This window comes from Colias philodice, chromosome 11, assembly GCF_061535455.1.
Source record: "Colias philodice isolate Cphi_HAF_F1 chromosome 11, ilColPhil1 Martin Lab GWU primary, whole genome shotgun sequence".
Classification (NCBI taxonomy): Eukaryota; Metazoa; Arthropoda; class Insecta; order Lepidoptera; family Pieridae; genus Colias; species Colias philodice.
The window spans coordinates 7537798-7563055 of record NC_143096.1 but is presented as its reverse complement, the minus strand read 5'-3'; the positions used below and the strand labels follow the sequence as shown (position 1 = coordinate 7563055).

The window sequence follows — 25258 nt, the reverse complement described above, 5'->3', positions numbered from 1 at the left end:
CCCAATTATCATTACTTTTGGATCAACCTTGTACACATGGACAGTTTATATTCAGAAGTTATTATTTTAAAAGAACTCCAAGGCGAATTGTTGAATAACACAGATTTTATGCAAAAGTCCACTGCAGAAAAATGGCAATTTATTTTAAAAAAATATCTTGACGAATTTGTTTGTTTAAAAAAAATGATTAGCTATATACTCTCTGTTCCCGCCACTTTAGCATTTACTGAAAGAGTCTTTTCGGTCATGAATGTGAAGTGGCGGGAAGAGAGAAACCGAGCTTCATTAAAAGTTAATTAAAAATGATCTCTTGAAATATATAAATTTAGATTTGGAATTTTTGGATTCATATAATTCATTTAAAAATAATGAAAAATTCTTAGTTACTGCAAAAAGTACAAAAAAATACATTTTTAAAAATATTTATTTACTCTTTATTTACCTCCTTTAAAATCAGATATACTCTATTTCTTCAAATAAAAGTTGGCAACCCTAGCCATGCTTGATGCGCGCACGATCGTCAGTAGGAATAAATTTATAGTTGTAAAAAACCCGTTAGCTACCGTTATTTAACTAAATTTTTGGTTAGCTACCCATAAAGTGCGGTAAATAACGGTTAGTTATCCGACTGCGACCTATAAAAATAGTACTGTGTTTTGTTTTTTTGTAAGTCACTTAACGTAAACTAAACACAATTTAAGTATCTGAAATATTCATACTACAAACCTATACCTATAATAAATAACATAACATAAACGACTGATACCTACCTACTATACATATTAATTAAAATAGATTCTTTAATCATTGCAACATAATAATTATGAAATGAATAGCCTAAAAACGATAACCTTTCATCATCTCATGCTGCCGGCGCGCAACCTCCCCCCGCCCCCGGTTATTAACGGTTAATTAACCGTTAATAACGAAAAATGCATTTTTAACCGCACGGTTAAAATCGTTAATAACCGGCTTTACATCTATGAGTAGGATACATCCAGCACCGCGGCCTTGAGCCGACGTACGTCGGGGATTGACCGTGAATAAGACGCTTTATAAACATAAAATTGTCAAAAGCATTTATTAAATATGGAAACACTTTTTTATACTTCAAATCATCTTGAATGTTGATAGCGGCAGTACACATGGGGCCAAGGCGTTGGGCCAACGTGTTGGGAAAAAATGAAGGATATCAAGATTCCTGTTCACACATTGGCGTACTGATCATTCTGCATTGGCGCTTCAAAGATGGACGTAGTCCGTAGAAGTTCTTGCAGCCGCGGCAATTTAATTATATACAGTGCGTTTAATTATTACGTACATGTGCATCAATAACAATGAGTGTACTCTGCCGTCTGCGATGATACCATTTTCCAATCTCTATTGTCCTTTTTTTATAACTGTATAAATAAAACATTATTATGTTTAGATTTTTTCAAATGTTTAAAATGTGTACATTTTACATTTAATTTAATTTTAACTACTTACCTATAAAACGAAACTTTAAAGATTAGATTTTAGATATTATTTTATTAAATGATAATATTATTTATGTAATAAAGCACAATTTGATCAAAATAATGCTCATTGTATATTGTTATTTAATTTTTAAGAACAAGTAACTTTTTAATACTATTTTACTCATTTTATAAATATATTCATTTTTTTATCGCATTGTATGAAAGTTAGATAAGAAAAACATCTAGAATAATATAATAAATAGAAAAAAGAACATCTAATTTATTGAGTCATATGGTTTTATTTTTGTGTAGTTCATGCCGTGGATTCCAAATTATTCCTTCATGTCGATACAAATCTACGAATTGTAAAACCTCGGCGCCGCCATCGCTATCGGAACATGGTTAAACGTAAATTTCATTGACGCGCAACGATACTGTCTCCGCTGACGAGTAACAACAAACTGAACAAGACACCAACGTGTGAACGCTGTTTGTGGAGCGCGCCAAGATCCTTTGATGTGTGCACAAAAAACCGACAACATTCGGTTGGCCTGCCAATATTGGCGCCAACTAGGCTAATGAAGCCAACATACCGCCAAGTAGCTCTCTACACGTTGGCCCAACCCGTTGGCCCAACACGTTGGCCCAATGTGTACTGCCACCATGAAATTCGAACACTAATTTTTCTTTTAATCTGTGACAAAGCAGCCGTGTGGCCGCTGCTCGTGCCCGGTCTCGGTTATACATACTTTTTATAGCGAAATAATTATTAGAAATGAATAATTCTTCTGAAGTTCACCAAGAAACCTTAGGGATTGTATTCCAATACCTATTAAACATAGACAAAACACTAGCGCAAAATTTCCAAAAGAAGACTAAAGCGGTAAGTTAACCATGTACCAAACCACGTGTGTTTCGAATATAATGATGGCCACGCGTGTTATTTTTTTTTTATCTTAGCATAACTTTGTGAAATTAATATTATGTCTTTCTTTCTTTTAAATTCGTCGATCTAAAACTTTAATTTCTACCTTTTTGAAAATAAATCTATATTTTGGTATTTCTTTAGAAATTTGCGGCACGAATTAAGGGGGGGGAGGGGAGGGAAAGGGAGGGGGGAGGTGAGGGGAGACCCCCTATAAAGTGGGGGGGTGAGGAAACCCCCCCTTCTATTTTTTTTTAATTTTTTTTGAGATTATATTTATACTAGCTTACCGCCCGCGGCTTCGCCCGCTTTGACTTAAACCTAAGAAATTATATACTAAAACCTTCCCCTTGAATCACTCTATCTATTAAAAAAAACCGCATCAAAATCCGTTGCGTAGTTTGAAAGATTTAAGCATACAAAGGGACATAAGGATAGAGAAAGTGACTTTGTTTTATACTATGTAGTGATGTAGTTAGAAATATAACGAAGATTATGGGCTTTCTTGACTGCTCCGGCGCTGCAGAACGTGGCGCTTGCCCCCGTGTACCTCGTTGCAGGCAGGAGTCTTCACTCGCCTTTGTAGCTTCGGCTTTTTGGTCGCCTTTGGCGACCAGCCTCAGCCACTCCGGCTCGCTTGACTCTGCCTGCTCCTCAGCACACGCGGGCGCCACGCTCCTCCGCGCCTCCGACTTTTTTAATACACTCTAGTGTATGACAGACAAGTACCACGTGGAATCGGGGTGGACAGATTCGGTTCTGTGATAAACAATTTGTGTGCAATATACATACAATAAAAACATTTTTTTTAAATAATTATTTTTCAAATCTTGTATACATGTTTGATACAATTTACAATGGCAATGAATGGATCCATTTTATTTTTTTCCACCCATCGTCTCCACATATTCTATAATATTATCACCGAAGTTTGCTGAGTGGTTATAGTTATCTTTTTTAAAAAATCTTTTTACAACATGCCACTGGGACTCAAATGGGTCAGAGGCAAATGGGTTGTCTGGGTCTGAGTGATTAACTTTTTTATGAACATACCCATATTGCCCCAAACAATCATATTATGCTCGCCAATAACCCGTATGAATTGTTGTCCCCTCAGCAACATGCTTTTGAATGAACTATGGTTTTTAATATGTACATTAAGACATTTGTTATCTCTTTCAAACACAATTCTTGTAGTTTTGTCAATGTAACTCAAACAATTTTGAACATAATCTCAAAAATAAAAAAAAAGATTTTTCTGTAATTACACGTTTCCGCACGAAAAGCCGCTAATGTATGTTTCGGGGCATCATTATCGATCGATAAAAATTAAAATCGCGCCGAAATTCGTGCCGCACGTTTCTAAAGTCAACCCTATATTTTTATTAACTTTGTACTATTCATCTTTCATGTCCCAATTTATATTTTTAAGTTGATTAATATATATTAATATATATAATTTATATTTAAAATTATGTATACATTAAATTAAGTATAAAGTGATGTTGTTTTAGAAATCTATTCCAAGTTCACCATCACTTCTAGACATCATCTCCGAGTATATAAAACTGAAAAAAAATACCACGCCGGCTAAGCAGGCTAAAAAGGCAGAGAGGTTTGTATACATTTTTAAGAATTAACAAAATATTTCAGAGCATGCTTATTCTTATAACCTTATAGTTTATATTGTTTATATCTTATTAAAGGTATTATTAATAATTTATACTTTAAAGCGTTTAAATAATTTCTACTCTCTCATTATAGTATAGCAATAATAAAAAATAATTAAGTCATTTAAGTAACTCTGCATCTGCTACGGCAAAAAAATGTCCCTCAATCCATCCAGCCATTTATTAACAAAAGGCCAAAATATTAAATACCAATTGTTTCTTTTAGTTGTATGAACTTTATTGTGCATTAAGAAAAGCTATTAATTTGAAATTACATACATATAAAACAGTTTAGTTTTTAATTTATTAATAAATGAGTAAAAGTGTGGACCAAAAGCACAGAATACGTCATAATAGTAGCTAAATGCTACAGAACGGACACTCTCCGTCTCCCGCCAAAATTAAACACTTAGGTACCTCACCCCGCACAATCAGGCTAAATGGTCCACATTTTTCTACAGGGACGATACGCAACGAAGATTGACAACATTAATCAAATTGACTTAAAGTAATTTAATTATTTTAGATTTGTGATTAACGTTTTTCGTAGAAAATGGTTAGATATTGTGCTGTTTACGGATGTATTTCATCAGAAAAACACGAATTTTTTTTACGCTAGTCAAAAGTGTGCCAACCATAAAGCGTTAACACACATATTTGCAGTCTCTACAGTGTGACTGTCAAAACAATAATTTTGTATGGAGTGTCCGGGGTGTGACAAAAGTTAATTCCTGAAATGGTTGGGGTTTATTTTTGGGTTTTATTCACATTTGACATGTATACTTTTTAATTAAATTTTTTTGTCATAACAAAATATTATGGATATTAAATTCTTGATATTTTTAGTGATCAAATACATTTATATGGTTTTAGTTCTGATGATTCAAGTGATGAAGATGAAGCACCGAAAAAGAGCACCCCACAGGTCAATGGAAAATTACCATCAAAAGTAAGTTACAAAATTGTAACAAAGCAACACTTATAAAATTCAAACAAATACTTAAAATGATGTAAATTAAAGTAATTGATGCACTATGATAATTCTTTGTTATCGTCACTACCTCTGATTTTTAAAAATACTGACCTATTAAAATGTTGTGAAAAAAGTATGATTTTCAAAACATTCATTTTAAATTTATAGGCCACCCCTGCTAATGCTAAGAAAGGAACCAATAAAAAGGAAGAATCCTCTGATGACTCAGATAGCAGTGAGGATAATGCTACCACACAACCCAAGAAGCAACCTGTTAAACCACAAATTAATAATACACCAAAACCAGTAAAAAAACAAGAATCCTCTGACAGTTCAGATTCTGAAGATGAAAAAACAAAGCCACCACAGAAAAATATTCAAACAAAAACACCAGTATTAAAAACAAAAGATTCATCATCTGATGATGATTCTAGTGATGATGATAAGCCCAAAGCTGTGCAGAAGCAAACACCAAAACCTGTTCAAAATAAACCAGTTTCAACCCCTGCTAAGCCAAAAACAGCAAAGTCATCTTCAGACAGCGATGATAGTAGCGAAGATGAAAAACCTAAGGCAGCTCAAAAGCAAGCTCCAAAAATCCCTCCAGCTAAACCCAACAAAGCGAACGCTGCTAAATCTTCTTCAGATGACAGCGACAGCAGTGATGATGATAAGGCTAAAGCTGTTCAAAAGCAAACACCCAAGCCTACACCAGCAAAACCTTCTGCAAAACCAGCTAAATCAAATGCTAAGAAATCATCATCTGAAGATAGTGATGATAGTAGTGAAGATGAAAAGCCTAAAGTACCACCCAAACAAACACCAAAAGCTACACCAGCTAAGCCTGCACCTAAACCACAGGCAAAAGCTGCAGCTAAACAATCATCTTCAGATGACAGTGATAGCAGTGAAGATGAAAAACCAGCACAGAAAAAGGCAAAACCAACACCTGCTACCACACCTGCGAAACCAGCAGCAAAGAAGTCTTCTTCAGAAGACAGTGATGACAGCAGTGATGACGATAAGCCTAAAACAGCTCAAAAACAAGCACCCAAACCCACTCCTGCTAAACCTGCCCCTAACACAACTAAATCTAAAGCCAAGGAATCATCATCTGATGACAGTGATGATAGTAGTGATGATGATAAGAAAACTTCTCAGAAACAGCCAGCTAAGGCAGCTCCGACACCAGCCAAGAAAAATGCAACACCTGCAAAACCAAAAGCTAAAGAATCATCTTCAGATTCCGACAGCAGTGAAGATGAAAAGCCAAAGCCAGCTCAAAAACAAGCTGTGAAATCAACACCAGCAAAGCAGAAGGCAAAAGAATCATCTGATGATAGTGATGACAGTGATGATGAGAAGCCTAAACCTGCAGCTCAATCCAAACCAGCTGCAACACCAGCTAAAGGAAAGTCTTCCAAATCATCGTCTGATGACAGTGATGATAGTAGTGACGACGATAAGCCTAAGGCTGCTAAAATGCCGAAGCTCACGGCTACCCCTGCAAAGTCTATAAGCACACCAGCTAAGAAACAGGATGCTTCATCATCTTCAGATGATAGTGATGACGACAAGCCTTCCACAAAAGCAAACAATGAATCGCAGGTAAGCTAAACCTAACCTAAATTTTTCCTAAATCTATATATTATATGTACTATGAAATCTATCTTGTCTTCTTATATATAAAAATGAATCGCAAAATGTGTTGGTAAGCGCATAACTCGAGAACGGCTGAACCGATTTCGATAATTCTTTTTTTATTATATTCCTTGAAGTACGAGGATGGTTTTTATGTAGAGAAAACGTAAACATGTACCACGGGCGAAGCCGGGGCGGACCGCTAGTATAAAATACATATTATGATGCCAAGTTTCATATTAATAAAAACATTACAGTTGTGCTGAGATTACTACTAATTATATGCAACATTTCAGGCTGCTGAGAATGGTTTTAAAAAAGGGAAGAAACGAAAAGGTTCAGATGGAGAAAATGATACTCCAGCAAAAAAACCCTACAGCAATTTTGTTAAGGTATGAAATATGCAATATTTTTTTGTACAAGCCCTTTATAAAACCCATTGTATATGAATAATTTATTTAAATGAATCATACTATATTCTTTAATGTGTTATAATGATGACAATTACTTCTACTAATTAGAAAAATATAGATATATTTTTCAACTGGTACAATAACTTTAAAAATTAATGTGTGAACTTTGTTCTATAAAAATAAAATTAATTTGTTTGAAATATGTAATTTTAGGGTACAGATGTAGTGTCTACGCCCAAAGAGAATGAAAAAAATAATAAACCAGTGCCATTTAGGCGAGTTGTATCAGAAAAAGTAGAAGTGGATCCTAGACTTAAAGACAATTCATTTGAAGCCAAGGTAAATGCCCTAAAATTTAAAGAGCCAAGGCAACTCCATGTATTAAATTTTATTAAGCACATGGCTAACTATTTTGGGCATTTACTTTAAAATTTTTACTGCTATAAATAAAATGCATAGGGTTGTCTTGGTTTTAAATATTATCTCTCCACCAGGAGGGAGAAAATGAAGAAGAAGAGAATGGTGAAGATGAATCTGGGAACGGCAATAATGGATGGTCTAACCGGGGTCGCGGTGGTTTTAATCGGGGTTCGTTTAATAATCGCGAGGGTCGAGGGGGATTCAGAGGTCGCGGCGGTTTCAACGATAGAGGAGGGAGAGGGGGTCGTGGAGGGTTCGACAGGGGAGGTCGAGGCGGCGGTGATAGAGGAGGCCGAGGGGGGCACGGCGGCCGGGGCGGCTTTGGAGACAGAGGGGGGAGAGGGGGCCGGGGGGGAGACAGGGGAGGCCGGGGCGGTCGCGGAGATAGGCACTCGTGGGGCGGCGGGGACAGAGGAGGATTTAACAAGAACTTTAATGATAGAAAAAGCTTTGACGGTGGCGAAAACAAACAAAACAAAAAGATTGTTTTCGATTAGGTAAGGAATATTTTTGCTTTACATCATAATTTCTTAAGTGCGCTCCACATTCTCCACGAGAGGTTTTGTCTCGGGTCTCGCCAAAACTATTGACGAGACGAGAGCTGCTCTCCACATTCTCGCTCGCGCATTTGTGCGCTCGGTACTCGAACGAGATGGACGTGGAATCGAATTGTCTTAAAATTATAGTTTACTATTTTATAACATAGAAAAAAATATTAATGGGCTTCAAAATACTCTAGATATTTTTAAAAATGAAATTTAAAAGTTTTAAAAACTTAAAGCAGTTCAAACGCCGCCATTTTGCGCGCGCTTTGCGTCACGTCACATGACACGTCCAGTGAGTGTTTACTGTGGAGTGATGAATACAATGTCGTGTCAGATGACGTCACATTTCGTTCGACCGAAGGTGGTGCGTTTTGGAAGTTTGAATTTCGCTCCCTTATTTTGCACTTTTTGAATATCATTTTAGGGGTTTAAATAATAAGTAAATAAAAAAAATCCTTTTCATTATAATATTACGATAATAAGTATTCGAGAAAAAAATATTTTAGGCCATTTCAAATTTTACGCATATTCCCTATTATACGTTTATTCGAGAAAAAAAAGTTATCAAGAGACGTTGGAAAAACGCTCTTCACCGAAATCAACGTGCGCTTACCATGCTCCCTGCAAGCAGACTGTCGCGGACTCGCGGCGGGAATGTGGAGGGAGTGTTTTTTGTTTCGGCAAAACTACACGAGAGCCCTTTCATTCGGATACGAAATACCGACACGTGATGGAGACTGCACGAACATAGACGAGACTTGCCGAATATGTCCTCCACACTCTCGTATTCGCTATGTCTCGTGTAGTTTTGCCGAGAATGTGGAGCGCGCATTACATTAAAAACTGTGCAAGTAAACTTTAACAATAACAAGACAATGATCAGTAATTATTTTTTTTTGAAGTGAAACTTCTGTAGGCGCGTTGAGAGAAAAATTTCAAGGTCGCATCATGGCAATATCGCACGTCATGGAATAAGGCGACGATTTTGGTATCTTTGAATCTTGCAATAGAAATTTCACTTCTGAAACGTCTGCTCGATACACGCTTTTTCATAATTTAAACAAGTCATCCCCTTTTTTTGTCAGAATAACAAATGCTCAAAATTATGAACAAAAAATTGACATTTTTTTCGATAAAAATATCCTCATCAAAATGTGATTTAATATTTATACATTTATTAATTAAAATTTAAATACATTTTGGTATTTCTTTAATGAATATAAATTTTAGATTATTCATTATGTAAAAATCAAGTTCAAATCCAACAATTTACTTATACATAGTATATTATTATTGTTTCAGAGTGGAGCACGTGGATCGTGGGGTGAGCGTGCAAATATAGATTTGAAACACACACGAGGCAAGTCTTTCAAACATGAAAAGACTAAGAAGAAGCGAGGATCATACCGAGGTGGTGTCATTGATATGGGTGTACATTCTATTAAATTTGAAGATTAGCCATACATAAGTGTTTATCATATTGCTTCGCACTTTCAATATTTAAATTTTCAGTTATTACATGCATTTAATTTTAACATATTTTTCTTTAACATATTTATATAATGATTATATGAGTAATGATTTAGCAGTAGAGGTATGATAATTTTTAGTAGGTATGATTTACCTAATCATATGTATTTTGACTATCTTTTATCCAAAAGAAAACTGATATAAAATGTTTTATAGGCATAAAAACATAACATATATTTTGTAAATATTTTTTCTAGTGTTAAGCTTTAACCACAAACAGATGTTTGGTTATTTTGTACATAATAAGTGAATATATAATAGTACCCTTACATTTTTGTTATAATTTTAGTTAATATGATGGAATATTAGACGTAAGTACTGTGGCAAGGACCGCCTTTTGTAATACCCCAGCCACACTATGCTACTCGTCCTGCTCATCGCGCTGTCGTTATTCGCCTCGATATTGCCGTCTGGCCACACACTGCTCTACTCGCGCAAGCAAGTCGGGTCTTCCACGCAGGCCTTCACAGGCCTCGGGGTAACTGTTCGGGGCGACGGCCCCTTTCAGTGGTAGCAACGCCGCCTGCAACTACAGACGGGGCACTGGGTGGGACCTAATGGTCCGAGGTGTCGAGTTCGGGAGGTGTCCTGCTGCAGTGCGATCGAGCCCGCGTGTATCGCGGGCGATCTGCGAGCTGCAGCAGGGAAGAATGTCCGTGGGTGCTTCATCGCCGCTTAGCGAGGTCGAGCCCGCCGGCAGAGTGCCGGGGGGCGCCCATCAGCCAGCGGCGAGAAAGCGGTATCTACTCGCGCGATTAAACGCGACGCTCTTCATTTCGCACTCGTATTGCCGGTCCTTTGACTCGCGCGCAAAAGCCGACAAAATGGGGAGCAGTGAGCAGGACGATGAGCACGACGAGTGGCATGACGAGTAACGTCGCCACACTATGTCCCTGCCTACTTTCCTCGTTACTTCCCATACCACTCGTCGAGTCGTGTGGCTGCGGCATAAGATTGATGTTTCACATTTTTATTTTAATAAAGAAGTATGAATGCGAAAGGTGTGCCTATCATTTATTCCCAAAATGTTATTTTAACGCAAATGATACGATCACAACCAATACCTTGGTAGGCAGGGTAGTTATATCCATCTCCATCATGTAATATGTCTTAAAATATAATAATCGGTACTAGCTTTCCGCCCGCGTTTTCAGAGAAAAACCCGCATAGTTCCCGTTCCCGTGGGATTGCCGGGATAAAACCTATCCTATGTCTGGACATACCCCTGGGGGTAAAAAGTAGCCTATGTCCCTTCTCGGGTATCAAAATATCTCTATACCAAATTTCATGCAAATTGGTTCAGTAGTTAAGGCGTGATTGAGTAACAGACAGACAAAGTTACTTTCGCATTTATAATATGGATTAATACCAAAAAACAACCTAATTTCAATCGAAAGGTCACCCGTCAAAATATCAGTTTTTTTCAAAAACTTGGGGAGCCTTTTGTTCATTGAAATCTCTACTTTCATGTGGTGTAAAAAAAATAAACAGTACCATAGGAAATGTTCTCAGGAAATGCATACAAACAGTGTGATAATGAGCTTTTACTAAATCAGGCACACTTCTCGAACTCTATATTTTTTTATTATTATTTATTGAAATTATTCTTAAAAATTATTACAATAACTTAAGTCTAAGTCCCACAAAACTGCACATGCAGTTTGTCTGTGGAGTTCTATGGATTATCTTCTCTTGTATCGGCTTTTCGGTAATATTTCAAAAGAAAAAATGTTGTGTGGTTTAAAGTTATAAACAGACGTTCGAATTTGGTACGGACCGCACCGTGACCTTGGTGCGCTCCGGACCATATTCGATCGTGTGTACAGTGGTCCGCCGGACATAATTATTATTATTGACGGTACGGTTGGTTCGATGGTTTTTTCATCCGAACTTGGTGCGGACCGTACCAAATTCGCGCGTGTGGACGGGCGATCGCACCGGACAGCGCATTAGTCATAGACTATATACTTATTACAGCTTTAGTCATAGTTCTACCGCCAAACAAAACGGACGTCGGTCGATCGTTATCAATGGCGATGGCGTCGGATGACGTGGCTAATACTGAAAAAAGATTAATAATATAAATTTTAGAACTCTACAAAGATTTATGATATGACTGCATATGTCTGAATGAATCCCTGTCTTTTAAATATAATTTTGCCCATTCTTTTCTCTTCGTTTTCTTCTTTTCAATGGTTGTAACTTGTACTTGTACTTGTACCAAAAGAAGCCTTGAACTGAGGTCTACATGTGAAAAAAATACAACATTCTAACCACGAATTTATTACGAGAAATAGATTTTCAAGGAATTCGGTTTGACTTTTAATGAGATTACTATGATCAATGCTCGAAATATTCACAAAAAAAGGAGATTAATTTGTATTAATTTGATATTATTGAATTGTCTTATAAATCTAAGATATTTTTTTTGTTCAGTTAATTTATTACATATAAATATTATGTACCTACATATAATAATATATTGAAATATCGACTATAACTAACGACTAAAACATAAACAAAAACTTGGTAATAGATAGATGATATATATAATTTTGTTTACTAGGGACAACCCTGACATTCTTTGAAAATCTATATCTCGTAATAACTTCGTGGCTAGAATGTGGTATTTTTGTCACATGTAGAACTCAGTTCAAGGTTTCTTTTGGTACTAAACAGAGCTTCTACTAACGCCTGCATATAATATAAAAAAATAAAAACGAAAATCAGTAAAAATTACAATACTTTCGCCTCTATCGACAATATCGAAAATTTCAAAAAGGGATAATTTGCGCCTTTAATCACTTCATATATTAGCAACGTAATAAATTATCTAGTCACTAGTGTATCTATTTTTTTATATGAATTTATTTAGCTCAGTCGGCCGCGAAAATTCCAATATTTTAAATGTTTTTTTAAAAATCGTAAATTTAATCATAATTTTTAAACAAAGAATATTTTCTTTGTGCGGCAATGCCTGGACGGATAGCCGAAACCGATTGAATATTGAAACTGTAAAGGCGAAGCTGCAAATTAATTAAATGTAATTTTAAATTATCGTGCAAAGATTTTTATACATTCGCTTTAGAAAATGAAGAGCTATTAAAAGCTGTTTCTTCCAACAGCAAATATAAATGCCAAAAATAAATTTTCTCTATTTAACATTGCTGTTTTAATTATCTCCCGTAAAAAATAACTAAAACTCGTATTTTTGATGCTGTTAACCCTTAAATCAAATACTGGCAACCCTAGGTGCGGTGCGGTCGTGTGGCGAGTCGATCGCACCGCACGAGTACGGTGGTCCGGTCGCACCAGTTCGAACGTCTGTTTATAACTTTATGAAGAAACCACGGTAAAAGTGAAACTGTTCGAACGGTTCCGAACACTGCTTTGTGTAGCGCATGTCGCGTGTCGTTCGGCTGCCGGCACAGCGATGCGATGCTATCTAATTAAGCTTTACCGCGGCAGTCCTCGAGTGCCACGCGTATATTTTTTACAATAATCACAAATAAAGCTAATAAAAGAAAAAAAATGTTGTGTGGTTTTATGAAACCACGGTAAAAGTGAAACTGTTCGAACGGTTCCGAACACTGCTTTGTGTAGCGCATGTCGCGTGTCGTTCGGCTGCCGAGTAGGTATACCTACTCGGCAACCGCGATAAACGCGACATGCGCTACGCGCTACACAGACCAAAAAGTTTAAGACGATGTAATAAAAGTTTCACTTTAAATTAAAGTGAAACTTTTATTACATCGTCTCAAACTTTTTGGTCTGTGTAGCGCATGTCGCGTGTAGGTATCGCGGCTGCCGAGTAGGTATACCTACCTCATACCTACTCGGCAGCCGACCGTCACGCGACATGCGCTACACAAAGCAGTGTTCGGAACCGTTCGAACAGTTTCACTTTTACCGTGGTTTCATAAAACCACACAACATTTTTTTTCTTTTATTAGCTTTATTTGTGATTATTGTAAAAAATATACGCGTGGCACTCGAGGACTGCCGCGGTAAAGCTTAATTAGATAGCATCGCATCGCTGTGCCGGTTGGAGTGGGGGAGGGTGTTAGGTTTTTTTTTTCGTTACGGAATTTTTACATTCGGTGGCCGCGATCAAAGTCTTAGATAAAAGCTATGCAATAACTTGAAAACAGAAATGATATTCGTTTATTGACACATGCGTCACTGCGTAAACTGGAACACAAGCTGGAACATGACAAACCAAGCAAATCAAACGTCAAAATGATGTCAATTATGTCTAATGTCATAAGTCATTACAAAGTTTTCACAATTCACATTTGGCAGAAAAATAAAAATAAAATACTTGAAATTTAAGATTGAGAATTACTATATGCACACTGTGCGGGCTCTTGAATTTTATTTTATGGTGATTTAATTATGTTACGACTGTTCAGACAAGTATTACGTGTTGACCGAAGAACATATAAAAACTTTGGCCATAAAAGGGAGCCTGAACCACGATTTACAGTAATTTGGCATGGATTTCTAACATTTAGTTTCATTGGATTGGGAGTGGAATGGAAAAGGTGCAAATTCTTGCCTTACCCATATTTTTCATTGATATTATGAAATTATTCTTTGTAGTCTTTGTGGTAGCTGCATAGTCTATTACTTTATAATTATTATGCATGCATATAACAGATATGGAGCAGTATTATTATTATTTTTATTTTTATTATTTATTAATACTATTTTTTTCAGAGTTTTAAAATTCTTTTTTGGGGACGATGATCTACCACATCCTCTTAACTTAGAAGCACAATATGAAAATCCATCAGAAGAATAAAATATATGTAAATAATTATTATGAAATTAGCTATATGTTGAGTAGATATGTCAATATTTAGGAAATATATTAATTTAACTTAATATAACAAATTTTATTTACTATAATATACCTAGTACATATATATACCTTTCAATCCTTCACATTCCCAAATATCTATAATAATTTTTTTATTAGAATCATAAAAGAATATACATATTATATTATGTAACTAGGTAGGGTCATTGCGCTGGTTTTCGTCCAGTTATGGGAGTTGCCAACTTTGTGATGCGAAATAAATATTTTGGAGCACCCTTACTTAAACATATAATATTTTTATTTAGTCCTTATATAGTCTTCTTTAAGATAATATTAAGTGAAAATAAATCATTTTGACGTATCTTTTTATTTAAATTATTTTCTGCAAAAGTAGGGTATATATGCTAGTTTTCGTCCAAAAAAACTGGTTTTCGTCCTAGTGTAAGCTAGTTTTCGACCACCGTGTAGAAAAAGGAGGGTAGGTCAACTATTAAGTTAAAAACCAATTACAGGTATATATATACTTTTATTTAATCACCATCAATCAATTTCTCACTACCTTACAGGTTTAGTTTTACTAATAATAATCAATATAACTAGTCAACACTGAGATCTATGTAGCACTTGGCAGTCTTTATATGCGTTAGTGATGATTGTTTAATCATTCTTAATAAAGAAAGGAATGCGTTACTTACAATGTAAATGAATAAAGTAATAATTATAGGACTGAGAAATTACATCAAAAAACAGAAATATTCATTCTAATACTTTGTTTATCAAATGAAACGTACTATATTAAACACAGCCATAATAATACGTTTTAGCTACTAAAATAAACTATACTATACTGAACTGAACTATGAACTACTAACTACTAATACTGAACTATGCATTATTGTCTTACTGATGCCTTTATTAAAGATTCTTCAGTGTACGTAGCGTTGTTTTTCTAGCTTTCTTAGACTCCTTCGAGGCCATCTAAAAACAATAAGATCTTTCTTAGGATACGTTGAGTAAGTAGAATAAAAAAATATTGCATTGGCAAAACAGACCTAGAATAAAAGATGATACTCAAGATTATCATTAATCAAGAAAAATACAGTGTATTATGTCTGACCTACCCCCATTTATGCTACGAATAATTGACTCTACTTCACATAAGGAGAATGATACATGACTGAATGAATGACAATATTAGGTACCTACAGCACTCTGGCCCTCACCAATTATTTATAAGGAAGATACTGAATAGAAAACTTTTCAATACGTAAAAAAGACGAAAAGTAATGCAAAAGAATAGCTATTTTTAATTTTTGTCCACTCCAATACTCATTCATGGACGAAAACTAAAACGTTTAAAGCTAAATTTAGTTTTCGTCCACTTCTTTAAATATTTTTTTATTTTGGCAGCACTGACAAAGCAGTGGACGGAAACCAAAAAATCTAAACTAATAGTTGTATACGTAGTACATATATTATTATTAGTCTGTGCTAATAGCAATAAAGATCACTTCGGGAGAAATAGTCCGGGATACATCGCCCATTTTTGCAAGTGATTACTATCAAGCTAATTTTTCGTGAGTAGCTTTATTTTGATGAGATGCCCAATAATTTCATGTACAAAACTCTCGATTGTGGTAGCTACAAGAGGAAACAAGGATAAAATATTTTGATTTGATGGTTCTCAAATATTAATTACTAACTGAATGTTTTTTTTTTGTTCAATCTCAAGATAATTATCTAAATTATTCGAAAAAATATTTGTCCTACAAAATCATTGGTTTATTCAAAGAGTCCCCCTTTCCAATGTGTATCGATAACGAAGTCATCATAAATGATTACTAACCAGCTGATTTTTTTATTTTCACTTATTTAATACTTATATAATTCAACAGACATATTGTCCTACAAATTGCGTAATAAATATTTGAGAACCGTCAAATCAAAAATTTTTATCCTTGTTACCTCTGTAAGCTACCACAATCGAGAGTTTTGTACATGAAATTATTGGGCATCTCATCAAAATAAAGCTACTCACGAAAAATTAGCTTGATAGTAATCACTTGCAAAAATGGGCGATGTATCCCGGACTAAAACTATTCAGTATTTTAAAGGTCCGATAGAGTAAAAAGAACCTAACAAATATTCACGTAGCTGTTTGAGTTTTCGTCCACTTGGACGAAAACCAAATATTTTGAGAATTTGGTAACCTAGTATCCGTCCACTTAATTTTTCGAAGAGTATTATAAAAAAAGTATAATAAACACTTCTAATTGCGATTAATAGGCTTATAACTAAACATACGTACCAAAAACATTACGTAAACTAGCTAAAACAGTGATATATCTTACCATGAACTTTTCTCGCCGGCAAATTTTTCTCTCGCGCGATGACATCTGCAAGGCACGGATGGGAAGCGGCCACTTTTACGTTAATTTTTTGAATTCTCTTCTTGTCAAATCAAATTTTCATGTTGATAGTACTGTTGCTTACACATTAAGGAACGTAAAAAGTGCAAACTTGCGCGGGAAGGTAGGTTTGTATTCAAGTTTTACGCACGTGATTGTAGCAGGTCAGTCAAATGGACGAAAACCGAAACATAAAATTGTCTGTGTTTTTGGTGTTAGTTACGCCAATTAATTTTCCACACTCAAGAATGGGTGAACTCATTTTAAAAATAAAAAAATTAGCTATAATATATATATATATATATATATATATATATATGTTGATATATAATGCCAATAAAATAATTGTTGATATATAAATGTTGATATATAATGCCAATAAAATAATTTTGTATAAAAACACATCCATAATGGATGTTTGTAATATTAAAAATGACTCATCTGCATCCTGTTAAAATGTAGTGGCCCTCATGAGCATCTCTGTCAGGCGCAGAAAGCCTACATCGAGACTCATATTTTGTCATTAAAAATATCAAACTGTTTTCGTACTACATAAGTATTTCTTCTTCTTTTCTTCTGTATTTTTTTGTACCTATTAAAGAATTTTGTATTATGATAAGACTTTAATCTTTATATGTATACCCTAAAGATTAATGTCTTATCATCAGAAAAGCCTCTGCTCGCTATATTTTAAAATGAGCGTGTGTGCACACGTACATACACGTTTCCGAAGACCGAAGTCAAACTTCTTTGACAAGATTTAAAGATACCAAAATCGTTGCCTTACTCCATGACGTGATGTTATTGCCATGACACGTGACCTTCTTTTACTCTCACCACACAGAAGTTTCATTTCAAAATGAAATTATCTACTTTGTAGGGTGTCCCTGATCACGTAATAAATGACTAATTTATTATATTACTAGCGGTCCGCCCCGGCTTCGCCCGTGGTACATATTTCGCAATAAAAAGTAGCCTATGTTATTTCTCAAGGTCTAAAGATTATCTGTGCCAAATTTCAAAATCGGTCCAGTAGTTTATGCGTGAAAACCATACATACATACAAACCTTTCCTCTTTATAATACATATTAGTATAGATGTATATTGTATAGATTACAAGTTGTCAATTTAGTTGAATGTTCCAGACTTAAGTAGAAATAACAAACAGGTAGACACTGCATCATCTTGAATACTATGTTTTAAAGACGAAAACTGAAAAGGGTAAGAAATAATTTAAAGCAGGTTATAAAGCCGTCAAGCGCATGCTTGTGCTCATTAAGGACGCTGTCACAAATCTGCGTTACTCAAATTTAGGTATCTAACGACGTAACTTTGTTCGCGGCAATATCACGCTCACGTAAACATAGCGCATTCCATTTTATAGACCATCTTCATACTTGATATTATTTTTAATTTTTGATATTATGTATTTTTATTGAAATTGATTCCAGAAGATTACTAGGAACTTTAAAAATTCATTTTGTTACTTTTATTAGTAGGTACGATCCTAATAAGTATGTTAGTATATTCAAACAACTTAAAAAAGTGTGACTATTTTACATCATTATTTCATTGAATAATAATCTATGAATTGTATACAATATCAAAGCTTTATAAGAAATGTAGAATTATTATCATACATACTATGATGTTACCGGCACTGTATTAAATCCGGCATTGTATACAATTCTTAGTAAATGTATGTTATTCCGAAAAATAGTCGGAATGAAATAAATTATAGGTATTCGTCACCTAACACATTACCTAGGATACTCTTAAATCTGAAATTTCCTACGTAGCAAACACATTTGCAAGTGTGGGTAGTTTTTGGGGTAGCTATTAACCAATATGAGGTCAAAACTAAAATCCAAGATGGCGCCGACGAAAATTTAACATCTTTTCGTCATGGGTGTCATTTTCAAGGTTTTGGAGTAGCTCTTAACAAATATGAGGTCAAAACTAAAATCCAAGATGGCGCCGACGAAAATTTGACTTTTTTCGTGATGGGTGTCATTTTCATGGTTTTTGGGGTAGCTATTAACGAATATGAGGTTAAAACCAAAATCCAAGATGGCGCCGACGAAAATTTGACTTTTTTCGTGATGGGTGTCATTTTCATGGTTTTTGGGGTAGCTATTAACGAATATGAGGTTAAAACCAAAATCCAAGATGGCACCGACGAAAATTTGACATCTTTTCGTCATAGGTGTAATTTTCTTAATAATAAAGATGTAAACTAAAATAAAATAACAAAGATTTTCGTCGGCGCCATCTTGGATTTTATTTTTGACCTCATATTGGTTAATAGCTACCCCAAAAACCATGAAAACGACACCCATGACGAAAAGATGTAAAATTTTCGTCGGCGCCATCTTGGATTTTATTTTTGACCTCATATTGGTTAATAGCTACCCCAAAAACCATGAAAATGACACCCATGACGAAAAGATGTCGAATTTTCACCGGCGCCATCTTGGATTTTAGTTCTGACCTCATATTGCGTAATATCCACCCCAAAAACCATTAAAATGACACCCATCACGGAAAGATGTAAAATTTTCGTCGGCGCCATCTTGGATTTTATTTTTGACCTCATATTGGTTAATAGCTACCCCAAAAACCATGAAAATGACACCCATGACGAAAAGATGTAAAATTTTCGTCGGCGCCATCTTGGATTTTAGTTTTGACCTCATATTAGTTAATAGCTACCCCAAAAACCATGAAAATGACACCCATGACGAAAATATGTCAAATTTTCACCGGCGCCATCTTGGATTTTAGTTCTGACCTCATATTGCGTAATATCCACCCCAAAAACCATGAAAATGACACCCATCACGGAAAGATGTAAAATTTTCGTCAGCGCCATCTTGGATTTTATTTTTGACCTCATATTGGTTAATAGCTACCCCAAAAACCATGAAAATGACACCCATGACGAAAAGATGTAAAATTTTCGTCGGCGCCATCTTGGATTTTAGTTTTGACCTCATATTAGTTAATAGCTACCCCAAAAACCATGAAAATGACACCCATGATGAAAAGATGTAAAATTTTCGTCTGCGCCATCTTGGATTTTATTTTTGACCTCATATTGGTTAATAGCTACCCCAAAAACCATGAAAATGACACCCATGACGAAAAGATGGCAAATTTTCGTCGGCGCCATTTTGGATTTAAGAAATTGCTTTACCCCACCAATCCGTTCAACAACCCATAAAAAAAGAGGATCTCAGTCAACATAATTTTTAAAACATAATTTTAAATTACAAATAACTGGAATATGAAACTTATACAGTTTACTCTTATAAAGTATCAAATATTTCAAATCACGAAAACGACAGTATACGCACAATAATCTTTTTCTAGTTCGTTTTTATTTTTGGGACGAGGAGCGATACACCCGTCCTTCCAAGAGCGCTTCTGAGCGCGGTCTGACGACCCGCGAGAGCAAAATGTATGAAGAAATCGACAAGTATTTTTAATTTAGCTTATAATTGAAATAAAATTTTGATTTAGATACAAAAAAATTATCTCAATCTATAAAGGACTATATATCCCTCAATAATTTATAGGTAAGAAGATAGATTAGGCTTTTAATTTTCTTAAAAGTGTACCGGTTTAGACCCCATTTTTTTGCATTTTATGCCATCATTGTGCTGGGAAAATCGTATTTCAGTGACAATTTTGTATGACGTCGTACAATTTTTATAAGATGATCGTAGAACTGAATATATTATCTTTAAATTAAGATATTACTTTGTTCTCACGTGTAAGTGCTTTGAGTTAAAATTGTACCGTAAAATAGCGGTTTTTGTTAAAAATCTGTTATAGCACCCTTAACCGAATTTTGATAATTTTTAGTGTAGTAATTTAGAGCTAGTGGGGAAATAAAATAAAACTAAATGAATTATGATAAAATACTTTATTTAAGCTCACATAATTATAAAAATGTTCTTATGCATTAATTCTAACGGCAATATAATAAATCTAAATAAATAGTGTATAATTGTAGTAAAATAAACAACACAGTAATTATTAAAATCAATTACCATTAAATTACAAGGTGAATCCAAAAAAGGAAGAGAAGAAAATAAAGATACATAATAAGGGTATTTTAATTTTCAAGTTAGGTTAAAAATTAAAATAGTATTTCGTAATAATAATAATCAATCTATACACACTATACTTAGTAGGATTTATTATTATTATTGGTGCACCATTTGGTTCTCTAACTCGATAGAATTGCAATAACTTTTTAAATATTTTCCGCAATTTTTTTTATAATCTGTTAATGTTAGTTTATTAAAAACATTCCGGAAGCTGTGTACAAAGCCTTAAGTAAAATTAGAGGAAACGATTTATCACAATATTGCGCGCAAAATTCAATAAAATGAAAGCACCCAATTGTTAAATAAGTATTATTAAAAACATGGTATGCAAATTATCAAAGCATATTTAGTATTTCAATTATTTACAGTTATTAAAATAATAATGTAAATCAGAATAAATGATTTCCGGAAAACATATTTTATTTTTAATATCCAAAATTTTTGACTAGTATACAATACCTACAAATAATTTGATTAGATGATAATTTCATCTACATTGTAGCGTTATTTTTATTGCCGTGGCAATTTTGTTTGATATATTGGTAAACAAGATTATATACAATTAAAAATAAACATAAGATTGCTGCATGATAATGCATTGGCAGGTTATATATAGCGCTTATAACTCCCGGATTTATTTTCTCGACACTGTTCAATTTTGACTTTATTTTAAACGCATCCTCAGCAGAAACAGAATAGGTTGTACAAGATGACCTCCATACATCTTCCGCTTGATCTTCCTTCTTATCCTTTGTAACTATAGTATTTGCCTCTTCTAGTATTTTCTCTTGACTAAGTCTAATAGAGGCATCTTTTATTACGGTCTCTCTTTCTTCCTCCAAATTTTCCATACAAGTATTATCCTTAGTTTCAGATAATCTATTTAAAGATTCTTCTAAGTAACTGTCTATGTTTATCAGTTTAATTGGTATTTCTGTGTTAGCTAATGGACTATGTTCGCGCTGAATTGAATTTGCCTCACTCTGATTTGATTCGCTTTCAATAATTTTCCCATCTGCAGGATGCAGAAGATGCATTTCTTTGCACAATGAATTGACAATTTGGTAACTTGTAAGATCATCGTAATCGTTTCTTATGTAATTTATTGGAGTCAGAGATCTGTTTTTAAAGAAAGGCGAAAGTCTTGAAATCGAATCAATTTCAGGAGGAACAGGAGTAAATTTTACTTTTATCACATCCTCATTAATAATTGTTTCAGTTTTGATAATATCGTCAATAACAGCTTTGTGTCCTTCAGGTTCAAAAGTTTCTGACAAATTAGGCGAATCAGTCACATCGTGTTTTGTAGTGCTGTGAATATGATCTACAGTTACTTTACTCAATAATTTTCCATCCGTACTTCTTATATCGGAAAACAGTCCTCCATCAAAGTGGAGGGGTGTTTCCAATTTTCTGGTCCTTTGTGGTGGACTAGTATTAGCAGATGGTTTAGGAGGAGAAAGAGAGACTGGGCGAAAAGTAACAGTCGAATAAACAGTATCGGAGTTATAAATAATTTTTGGTGGACTTTTAGCGGGCGTGAATCTTACAGAAAGGTCGTCCTCCCTTGGCGAAGAAACTCTGTCCTTCGAGATTCTTTTTGCACACCTTTAACAAAAAAATAAATAAAACATATAATAAGTTTTATGTTGACCTATTCTGTTATAAACTATAGACACAAAAATAAATGGACAATAAAATAAAGTACTTATACATTTTAAACATAAAAAACACTGTACAAAATATATAAAAAAATTCTACATATAATAGCCAAAACATTTTGTCCTCCCAATAAAACACTCAAACTTACGATACATAGCAATCTCAGGCAATACCACTAAAACTACTCTACAACTACGAAATCACAAAAAAAAACCTTCTGGAGTTTATAGAAGGTATGTTTATATATATTTTATTTAACAAACTTGTGTTAATTTTCACGAGGATATATTTCACACATTAATTAGTTGGGAACATAACACTGAATGGCAGCGTATGACGAGCTGTGTGTAAAAAATTATTAAGAAGATAATATGTAATGAATATAGAGCATGTTTACCTCAATAAAACCCTTCGATTTTTGAATAAATGAATGAAAAGTGTAAGTTATTCATTAAACAAAAATATCCATAAGGAACATCGCGGAATATAGAAGGGAGATATTTTTCATAACAGGAATCGCACATCTCACGTTAAAACATTGTTTTGACTATTTTATGTTTTAGAAATAGAAACATTGATTTCATATTTCAAAGTGGTTTGACAAAATATAACGGTAAAGTTCGGGGGGCCAATTATTGTATAACATATTGTATTGTTTTAGTAGGGCTCTCATCATACGCACCGTGCAGTTGAAGCACTGACTGTGGTAGTTATTGTTGAGCGCCTCGACCCACCTGTCGCCCGCCTCCACGGGGAAACCGCATGCGAAACATTTAGTCGTAAATAACTCGTTCCAGTCTAAAATGTATATAAATTTATGAATATGATAACATGGGCATACTAAATACAAATTATTAAATCTCAATTGTTTGTTATAATCCAATTGACTTGCCTGCTTCACAATATGGTAGACCGTCTTCTAAAAAGAATGGATTATTTCCAAAAAGTTTACCGCAGTAAACGCAGCTGAAACACTCGGGGTGGAAGTGTTTTCCGATAGCATTAAGACAATCCTGGGAAAATCAACATCAATGTTAGGGTCATGTGTTTTGCTTCAGTCATTTCGTCCTATTTACCTGTATTCTATACTACCTACTTACCCCTTTGATTTTAGCGTGGCACTTATCGCACGATGGTGCAATATATTGTTCGAAACAGAATTCGCAATACAGTTGACCATTTTCTTCAACGAACCCGATATCTTGCAAGGGGCGACGGCACGTAGCATTGACGCAAATAAAGTGCTCTGGACACCATATGCGACCCAAAGCCGTTATGAATGGACCCCTGATACAAAATAAATCCAAAATGTTAGTCATGGTACCCGTTTCGCAAAAATATTAATGAATATTTATTTAAAATTAAATTATTAAATCGTGCAGTTATTTTGTAACAGTAAACAAATAAACCATGCTATCAAGACCATGCCAAATAATTTATATATCAAATATATTTAGAGTAAATTATAATGTGAATGTAAATGAATATGTGGTTACCTGGTAATAGCTTTGTCACATACGTGACATATGTAATGTCCATCGGCAACATCAAGTGAGGTCATGGTACTTAATGGCCTAGCAATGATATGTGAATCCCTTCTACCGTCATCTTTTTTAATATTTTTCTTTTCCCGCCGTCTTACAACGGTCTCCTCTGTATTATCTTTATTGGTATTAATTCGATTCAAATATTCATCGTTATTTAAGCTCTGTCCATTCGATAAACCATTTTCATTTTTAGTATTTTTATAAGTATAAAGTGTATTATCATATAAATTACTAGGTAAATTTTGAGACTCGTCTGTACCTTCTGAAGATTTTTCTTTCCCATTTTCTACAGAATTTATGATCTTGTTATTAATTTTATTTCCTGTTTTATTGTATATATTATTTTTGTCTGATATGTTAATATTTGTGTCATTATTTTTGTATTGTAAATAACTGTTATCTGCTGAGAAATTTGAGTCATTAATGGCATCACTCCTTTCAAATAGTTTCCTTTTGCTCATGGTGTTTGAAAAGTTTGACTCAATTTTAGCGTCACTTTTGTTAATTTCGTACGAAAGTGAATCATTTAAAAATGCCGATTTATTGTAGTTGGACCTTTGATGTAAATTATTTGTGTAAATATTGTCTACTTTGTCTTTTTTTGAATCTTCACAGCTTAAATACGTGTTTCCATTTTGAACTTTCTCTCCAGGAGTTAAATCTTTTGTTATTTGAAGTAAAACAGGATCTTCGGTTATCATCGAATTACTCATTGCATTATGACTATGAAAAACTGGAATTGGAGTCGTTGGTAAAGGCGGTGGAAGAGGAGCTTCGCCATTGGAATTGTTTACTTTTGATGCATTTAATAGCGGTAGATTAATTTCTGCTTGTTTAAATACTCTGTCTGTTACTTTGGCTGATGGTCGTTTAAGTGTATTATCACGACTGTTTTCACCAGATGATGTGTTTTCTGAATTTAAGGGGTGGTTTGTGACGATCGTATCTTGTATTCTATCGGCCATAGATTGTATGTGATCTGCGGGTTTGATTTTCCTCTGTATACCAATTTCATATCCGTTTAATGCCATTTTTGCCATTTTTCTTATTAATCGTTCTTCAGCTGGACTTTTAAATTCCATTTTATGTGTATTGGTGAAATTTTGTGTTTCATTAGCTGTTAGAA

General features: G+C 34.4%; 2 protein-coding genes and 1 long non-coding RNA gene across 9 annotated transcripts in view; 2 read left to right on the top strand and 1 right to left on the bottom strand.

Annotated features, from left to right (window-relative positions):
* The first annotated feature begins 1744 nt into the window (after positions 1 to 1744).
* Positions 1745 to 10010, top strand: LOC149484731 (uncharacterized). Of its 2 annotated transcripts, none has more exons than XM_089700975.1 (7): positions 1745 to 2343; positions 3900 to 4000; positions 4929 to 5004; positions 5197 to 6636; positions 6966 to 7061; positions 7296 to 7421; positions 9350 to 10010. In XM_089700975.1, exons 1-7 carry the CDS (start codon positions 2236 to 2238, stop codon positions 9503 to 9505), a joined length of 2103 nt encoding a protein of 700 aa, XP_089557101.1. In that variant the 5' UTR covers positions 1745 to 2235; the 3' UTR covers positions 9506 to 10010. The 2 variants fall into 2 exon arrangements, with proteins under 2 accessions (XP_089557101.1, XP_089557100.1); XM_089700974.1 differs by lacking the exon at positions 7296 to 7421 and adding an exon at positions 7577 to 7999 and having other exon boundaries at positions 1747 to 2343; positions 9350 to 9487.
* Positions 10011 to 13799: 3789 nt separating this feature from the next.
* LOC149484730 (uncharacterized) lies at positions 13800 to 14760 on the top strand. The gene is made up of 2 exons (XR_016316298.1): positions 13800 to 14121; positions 14297 to 14760. It is a non-coding gene; the product is annotated as an uncharacterized LOC149484730 (long non-coding RNA).
* A 7559-nt stretch (positions 14761 to 22319) lies between these two features.
* Zasp52 (Z band alternatively spliced PDZ-motif protein 52) overlaps positions 22320 to 25258 on the bottom strand; it is a 40429-nt gene continuing 37490 nt past the window's right edge. For 4 of the 6 annotated variants that reach the window (XM_089700971.1, XM_089700972.1, XM_089700973.1 and 1 more), the window contains 4 exons: positions 23686 to 23872; positions 23478 to 23598; positions 23268 to 23383; positions 22320 to 22531 (listed from right to left, as the gene is read on the bottom strand). In XM_089700971.1, coding sequence (XP_089557097.1) covers positions 22454 to 22531; positions 23268 to 23383; positions 23478 to 23598; positions 23686 to 23872 — 502 coding nt within the window. In that variant the 3' untranslated portion in view covers positions 22320 to 22453. Of the gene's footprint in view, positions 22532 to 23267; positions 23384 to 23477; positions 23599 to 23685; positions 23873 to 24081; positions 25250 to 25258 lie in introns of all 6 variants that reach the window. The other 2 variants (XM_089700969.1, XM_089700970.1) reach the window with 1 other exon arrangement.